Source organism: Lepidochelys kempii, chromosome 22 (genome assembly GCF_965140265.1).
Source record: "Lepidochelys kempii isolate rLepKem1 chromosome 22, rLepKem1.hap2, whole genome shotgun sequence".
Classification (NCBI taxonomy): Eukaryota; Metazoa; Chordata; order Testudines; family Cheloniidae; genus Lepidochelys; species Lepidochelys kempii.
This window is the reverse complement of record NC_133277.1, coordinates 15,773,913-15,782,320: the sequence shown is the minus strand read 5'-3', so window position 1 is coordinate 15,782,320 and position 8,408 is coordinate 15,773,913. Positions and strand designations below refer to the sequence as shown.

The window sequence follows — 8,408 nt, the reverse complement described above, 5'->3', positions numbered from 1 at the left end:
TCTTTGACCGTCTTTGCTGAGACACAAAGGAGAGAAGACACTTTGCCTTTTCCAGGTGGGGTCCTCCAGGGTAGAGCTAAGGCACCCTGTTGTGTTGGCATATGGCCCTGCTGCTGGCTGTATCAGTTCTGTGGCTAAATAAAGGGCTTTGTTCTCCAGACCTGCCCAGCCAGCACCCTTTACCAGACCTCAGTTCACCCGGCAAAGAGAAATGCTGACTCATGACAGCACAGCTATAGGAAAGGTTTATCATGCTAAAGTAATTAATCCCCCCTGCTCAGAGCTGCCTGGACTAATATTTCCATGCACTAGGATTACAATCAGTTCAGCCAAACCCCAGCACAGGCAGAAGGAGAAGGAAACAAATACCACCCAATTGTTTAAAGTCTGAATAATTTATAGCATACTTAAACAACACCATGGGAAGAACAATTAAAGGCTCGTTATGAAAAAGCCACATTTATAGGCCTGGAAATGTTTCCTTTCGGAAACAGTCATCTCTTACGTGATCACACGTCCCTGTATTCTTGGCAGTATTTGGATTATGATAGAAGCTGGAGGCCCTAACTGAGATTAGGACCCTATTGTACTAGGATTTGTACACACGTAACAGGAGACGGTCCCTGCCTCAAAGTGCTTGCTGTCCAAACAAAGCGTGACCAGTAGTGAGCATTATATTTACAGCAACATGTGCTGGGATTGTGACAGATGCTGCTTCCCAAAATGGGCAAGAACTCAGATAAGGAGCATGGTGACAGCACAGGAAAGCAACTAAAAGAGACATCAAGCAGGGGGCCTCCAACCGACAATAAACCATTTTCCATCATTCATCAAACCACTTTTATGCTGCTGTTGAATGCAGACTTGCGAGAAAAAATGATATTTCTCTCTTCCCAAAAGCCTGTCTCCCTCTTCTGATGATATTTTATTCTGGTGTTGGAATTTCTGGATTCTTTCTGAGAACAGTTTAAAGATATGTGTTTTATTGCAGCGTGTTTTACAAAAAATTAAAATTCAATAAATCAGCTGTAAATTTCAGTAAAGTTTAATGGACAACTTTGGAGAGGCAGCATGATCTAGCATGGTCAGTGCACTGGACTAGGAGTCAGAAGATCTGGTTTCTACACTAGCCTTGCCACATATCTGCTGTATGACCATGGGCAAATCACTTCACCTTTCTTTCCCTTCCCAGCTTTGTATAATCAAACTGGAAGCTCTTTGGGGCAGGGATTGTCTCTTACTATATGTTTGTACAGCACCTAGCACAAACAGGGCCCTGATTTCTGTTCAGGGCTCTAGACACTGCCGTAACGGATAAGGAGGACTTGTGGCACCTTAGAGACTAACAAATTTATTAGAGATAAGCTTTCGTGAGCTACAGCTCACTTCATCGGATGCAGTGAGCTGTAGCTCATGAAAGCTTATGCTCAAATAAATTTGTTAGTCGCTAAGGTGCCACAAGTCCTCCTTTTCTTTTTGTGAATACAGACTAACACGGCTGTTACTCTGAAACCTGCCATAACAGATGATAATTTACCAAATTGGATCCCAGGTTAGAAGCGTCCAACAGGCTTCAGTTTCCAGGAGGGGCACCTGTCCAAGATTTGTTCCACTTGTTCCCCCAGCCAGTGTTCTGCAGGTGTCTTGGGACTTCTCTGTGCACAGCTTACACTGGTGCTACAAAATGTTACCAAGGCTGAATGTGGTGTAGAGGTCAGTGCAGACCAGGAGAAACCCTGTTCCGACTCATGGCAGCTGTGATTAAGTCTCTAAATTTATAAGCTACAATTCAACTTATAAATCAGGCTGTTTGACATGTAATAACCATTATAATGAGTCATCAGGAGACGCTGAATGTGGGACCTCTGATACAAAACCACTAAAGAAATCTATTTGCCAGCTACCTCTTCTGCTTAAATTGCAATTTCAGTTGCTGTGCTATAATCCATATGCACAATACCAGGCCATAGATTAGTTTGCACAAATGCTGCAATTACGTTCATTCAGTAACTTTGGGCCAGATCTTTAGCTGGGGTAAGTCCACGTAGTTCCATTGACACACGTCAAGCTTAACCAAGGTGTCCAGGGTGAATCGGTATCACCGGCTTATGGTGAGAAGGAGCCTTGTTTGTGCCCAACGGGGAAAACAAGGGGTTGCCTGCAGCCAGTGGGTACAAACCAGCCCACTGCTCGTTCCCAATGTAGGCTACCACTTTACATACCCTTTGTGACACTCCAGTGCCCAGTCCCTTGTCTTCTGGACACTCACAATGCACCCTGATCGGCTGCACCCTAGTTTATTGGTTTCACCTCAATTCAACTCTCTTTGCACAAGGCACAGACATTTCTACAGTAAAACCACACTGAAGTTTATCTAGCAAAGCTTGGGTTAAAGATTCAAATAAAAGTAACCAAGTGGATTTGGATACACAAGTTTACGGGTAAAAGAAAAACATAAAATGCAAACTGTAGCCTACACTAATTAACAGGTTACGTTCCTGTCTCATAAGGTATTTCCCAGACAGTGGTCAGTCCTCACAGAACTGGTCCAGTCCAGAGAGCTGGGATTCACTCTTCAGGAGCCATTTCCACCGGCAGAGTATCTCTGCCCCCCGAATGGATAACACCGTATGCCCTTTTTTCTTCTTCTCTTATACACTCCCAGACTTTTTGCCTCTTTTCATAATCAGGCATTTCTTGAACTTTAGCTCAGCCCTGAAAGTCTCCTGTTCAGAGTCTTTTTGTGGGGTTCTTTTGTCTGTGTAAACACTCCGGCCTGCATCTGTCCAGACTGAAAATACAGGGCTGGACTGGGATGAAAGATGTTGACTGTTCTCACTCTTGCCTGTGTTGGTGAGCCCCACAACATCTCAGGCGACATGCTTCATCTCCAACAGCTTGGAACAGAATATTCTACCATTTTCATCTCTCAAAATATTTCCCGTCCAAACATCTTGCAATTACCATGAGGTTCAGCTAGTTCTTAGATTTCGGCGAGACCACACATGACTTCCTCACTGGTAAAGTGTCAAGAAGCCGCTCCAATATAGGTGTAACATTCCCGCCGGGGCATGCCTATGTCACAACCCCAGACAAGGACCAGGCCTCTTGTTCTGATTTCACATGGGGATTACCATTCTACTTTTCACTTCTGGACTTGCCTCCCTAGGCATTTCCCAAAGGAAACTTTTGTTTTCAGCACCAACAGACTGACTCCTAGAACCCATTAGCAGTTTACCACCTGAATAGAAGCATTAGCACCACCCTCGTTCAGAACTAAAGCATGTGATTTAGGGGAATGTTCAGGAATGCTGACTATCTATTTGTCAAAAGCATAAATGGCTCATATGGACCACAGCAGCAACAGCCTCTCTGGCAGAGTGACACACCCCTCAGGGGAGAGGTACAGAAACAGACACAGTGGGTGTTGATCAGTACAACTATGAAGAGCCAATTACTGCAGACGAGGTGGCCACAGCAATCCTCCTGGGAATTTCCCCACTATAAATACACACGGGCATTTACTGTAAGCCAAACTAACCTCCCAGATTACTCCAACTTCCTGGCTCACATTCCTGTCTCTTGGGCCTCATGCTAGAGCTGCTGCTGCCTTTGTTTTCACAGTCACTGAACTCCCAGCCACGAGAGCACTCCCTGATTCTTAAATACCAGAGACTATGGAAATTCCCCACTTAGTTCTATTCTTTCCATCCGTTTGAAAAAGTAACGTTGCCCCATTGCCCGGGCCCTAGAATAGAGAGAGGGGCAAGGCATCGGGGGCAATTTTTAGAGAATCTGACATGTAGATCTCTAAATATGGATCGTTGTAGGGTTTGGTATTTGCACAGCAGAGCTGTCGGCCTGTTGCTGGACCCACAGCTTTCATGGATGGCCTTCCAGTTCCTCAGACTTGCTTCCTGCCTCTACAGTTCCACAAAAGCAAAGCTGCAGTTGGGAATCACATATTGCAGGGCGCTCACTTTACTGACCTTAAATGGGGGGATGTAGTGATCAATATACAAGTGATTGAAACATCAGGCATCCCATTCCCAGTGGGAGGAAGGAATCCCCTGTCCCATATTCTGCATCATACACTGTGGCTCTGCTCTTCAGGGGTGTTTGGTTGTCAACATTTGCCCCCCCAAAAAAGTGGTGGAAGATGCAATGGGCAGATTCCCCCAAGTCACAATAGGGAAGAGGCTCTTCTAGGAGGCACTGGGGACGAGGCAAAACTTTGATTGCATTAGGAAATCTGAGAACCTGAGCAGAGTTTAGAATTCTGTTCTAATGACTTTGGGGCATGATTTTCCATGACACTATGGATCTTTGCACTACACTGCTGTAGAAACAGCCCAGAGGAGCCTTCAAGTAGTTGTGCTTCCATCAGCCCCTTCATGTTGATTAGCTAATTGTGTGGCTACAATGGGCAACCACCCACTCAGCACTCCTGGTAGTTTTCAACAGCGGACAGTCATATGACAGTTCTCATTATTGTTCCCTAGGTCTTTCGCTAAGTAAACATACTTCTGTTCAGCTGGTGCTCTTTGGATTTTTTTGGTAGAACCAAACATCTCTGTAAGGCTCCTCAGCTATATGACTGCCACTGATGTCAATCTGTGCTCTGCTTTTTCCTGTAACTTTCATCTAATTGCTCAGTTGGTGTCACCTGGATATTGTTCCTAAGTAAAGTAACTGACATGTTTTTCCCCACAAACTTAAGCTATTTGAATACCCTCAGGGCTAAAGAGTTAAATATGAGTAACCAGTATGCCATCTAGCGGCTGGAATACAGCACCAGGTTCCATAGTCATTGCATATATCAAGGTGAGCACAGCAGCTGGAAGAAAAGATGATTTTGGAGCACCAGCTGTGTTTGTGCAATAGGCACCACTATTCTGCAAAGCTAACAGGTAAACAGGCTTCATGTGCTGTGGCTTAGTGCAGTTCTGCAAACACCCACCTGCCCATAGATCCATGAACTACAACAAGGCTGAAGTCTTCAAAGGGAGGAAAAGGAACCCAGCCATAGAATGATGATAATTCGGCTCTTGCACTGGCATAAATCTGGAGTAACTGGAGGACTACCAGAGTAAAACCAGAGTGAGATTAGAATCACAGCCAGCGTATCTGACAGGGAGCCTCTGAGGATGCCCATGACTTGGCTGATCAGCAGAAGTGGCCACGGGGGGGCTGTGACTCCTCACTTCATGCTGGCAGAAATGGCGACAGGTCTGTTGGGCAGAACACCTCTTTCTGATAATCTGTGGAACGTTGTAAGAATCCCACAACAGTAACTCCTTTTTGGGCACCTACCTAACTTTCTGCGCTCCTTTGAAAAAAATCCTAGCCTGAGGTTTTAGGAAGCTCACTTTGTGCATCCATTACTCAGCTTTTAACACACTTGCTAGCCGACAGCTGCCTTTGCATACCAATGTCAATCTCATTTTTAGGCAACGCCTTTGGAAAATTTAAAGAGGGAAGAGCTCTTCAAGAAGTGAATCAGACACTGAACAATAACATTATATGTTTGTTCAGTTGATTTCCCATGCTATCTGCAAGCCAATCCTTGTATTTTAAGGGTAGCAGGATTAAGAATGAGACCATCCCAGCACTTCAGATTACTACATGTACAATATCCAAAGAGAGACGAAAAAACCCCATGTGCAGCAGCATTTCCTTCCCCTGAAATCAGAAAGATTAGTGTATTAAGCTGCTACTCCAAAGAGAAGATAATAATATATAATTTGACAGCCACTACTCTTTGGGGAAGAGATTACATACATAATAGCCATCTACAAGTGTCACGGAGGGAGAAGGGAAGAGTCTATTTCAAAATGAAACAAGACTGTCCTATGTGCTAGCTGCTTTATATACATACACACACATTATATATTTTCTGTATTGCAAGCTGAAAGCTAAACATCTAGCAAAGATACTGAATTTACCATCATAAATTCTGTTCTTGCCTAGTTTGGATTCTGCAGACTCTTACCAGAGACTTTGAGGTGTGTGTATGTATATAATGGGGTGCCTCTTAACAGCGACTACTATTGCTGCTCTTAAGTCAGGGATCAGTGCCATATGGCATCTGCACTGGACATATTTTCCACATCCCGAATGCTAAGCCAAGCTGTCTTTTCCAATTCACTGACCATTAGTGGGTATGCCCATTTCCTCATCTTGATCCTACCTTTCTGATTCTTTAAAGCTGCCAATCTACTTCAGCAATAAAGAACCCAAACACAATTTCAGATCCTACTATCTCTTTAGACAAACCTCTCAGTTATGTGGTTTGTGCCGCCGCTACAGAACAGTGTCTAGTTGCACTGGCTTCTCTCTCAGCCAGGTCTTCAGATAGTAGTTATGGTTTGATTTAGCTTTGAAGAGATTAGAACAATTGATTACAGGATAGTTTGCCAGATAGAGTTTTGAATAGCCACTAATTCAAGGCCAACCACTCCAGGAAACAGACAAAAAAGAAGCACATGCTATTTGCATTATTATATTTTAAATCAGACTGAGTTTGATTATACAGAGGATTGGGACTGTTGAGTTTATAGAGATGAATAAGAGGGGATGTGACAGAGGTAAATGAAATAATGAATATTAGTGAAGGTAAATTGGGTGATCCTATTTATTCTCTCAGAAGACAAGAGCAAATGGAAGTGATGAAGCTGAAAGGCAGGAAGCATAACACTGATACATGGAAATACATGGATATTTTTGATATCAGCTGATAATTAGCCAGTGAACTTCCTTGCCACAATCTGATTGAGACAGCGTTTGGCAGAATTAAAAAAAAGATGACATTTATATGTAGCAAGAACATCCACCATTATGTTCCATACATTTGAAACAAGTTATATAAACCCTCAGGCTTCAGGACTTAGCCAACCACTGACTGACAGGGGTTAGGAACAAAGGCAGGTTATTCAATAATTGTCCCTTATGGGGACTCTCACACCTTCCAGTGCTGGCCAATGTCAGAGCCTGGAAACTGGATAAGATGGACCAGAGGTCTGATCTGGTCTGAGAGGTGGTATGGTGCCAAGGAACTGACTTTCATTCCCCTGGCCATGGGAGTTGCAGTTTGATAAAGGATTGAACGACTGTCTAGTCTCTTTGAACAATTTTTATTAGAGAAGAATGAGCAACAGCAAACAGAATACTACAGTATTAACAACCTATATTCAAAAACATTTGGGGAATTCAAAGACCTTGCACGTATTTCATAGAAGAGTTAATGATTGCCATTCCATTGAGCTCCCGCAGTTGAAGAATATGCCTGCAACAACCACAAAAGAAAGCAAGGATCGGATGTCGGCAAGGATGGCATAGGACTGACAATGCAAGAAATCTAAACTTCCATTGCTCTATTACATCCCATGCACAAGCTGTCGGAAATCGTTAATACCTTATCCAACAGATTCTCCATAAGAGGGGAGCAAGACAGACAAAGCTTATATATTACTGTTCCCCACACAGCAGGAGAAAATAAAAGAACATTAAACACACAGAGATACTTTATAAAAATGTCCAAGCAGAATAGTAGGTTTTAATCTATTACAGCAGACATCTAAGGTCAGTAGAAGTAGTAAGAGTGAGGTCTCTCCCTTTTACTCTCTAGCAGCTTCTGATCAAGGGTTTGCATTACATTTTCTCTGCTGAAAGATTCAATTTGGGAACATTTTCTCTAACTGGCAGAAGTGAAGAACTCATCAACTGGGAAGCCAAAACCTTACACCCTGATCTTTATTCAGTAGCTCAGCATATATATTAGTATGCCCATGCTCAGCTCCTATGACTGGACTGCAGGGTGTACAGCAATTAATGGGTAATGTGTAGTCTGCTAGGACCTCTCCGTCTCTCTGTAGACATTCTTTCCAGACGTTTACGCTCTTGTTTTGCTCTCAGGTCACTTCTCTGATCTCTACAATTTGTCATATCATTCCTTCCACTTTCATTCTTTCAACAGAAGCAACATTATAGAGCCGTGTAAAACGATTCCCAGAAAGCTATCCAAGCAAACCAACAGTGAACAACACAGACATCCAGTGTCTTCTGGCTTCACCAACATGCAAAGACCCATTCAGACAGCAACGTGGACAATTAACACTCTGCCTGCTAAGACACTCCAGGCAGCAAAAGCAAAGGGCATCATGCACTGCGATACTGACTACAGCTAGATGGGTTTAGCTGGAACTATTATATGCACTAGATGGACAACTATCACACAACCCCATTTTAAGCCCTGGGATCCTCTACCCCATGCTTTCACACTCCCTCATGCTCATAAAACATTTTGTTTTGACCTTTTCTAAACATTTCTGAGATGGCCCTGGAAATCCACTCAATGGGGAGTCAAGGCTCCCAGGGCATCTGGGCCGCTGAGGAGCTGGAAGCCCTGG

At 43.6% G+C, this 8,408-nt stretch overlaps 1 protein-coding gene across 4 annotated transcripts in view; it reads right to left on the bottom strand.

The window, feature by feature from the left end:
- Positions 1-7,124: 7,124 nt before the first annotated feature.
- The window catches only part of TTC12 (tetratricopeptide repeat domain 12), a 35,123-nt gene continuing 33,839 nt past the window's right edge, over positions 7,125-8,408 (bottom strand). For all 4 annotated transcript variants that reach the window (XM_073320843.1, XM_073320841.1, XM_073320844.1 and 1 more), the window contains one exon: positions 7,125-7,285. In XM_073320843.1, coding sequence (XP_073176944.1) covers positions 7,210-7,285 — 76 coding nt within the window. In that variant the 3' untranslated portion in view covers positions 7,125-7,209. The remainder of the gene's footprint in view (positions 7,286-8,408) is intronic.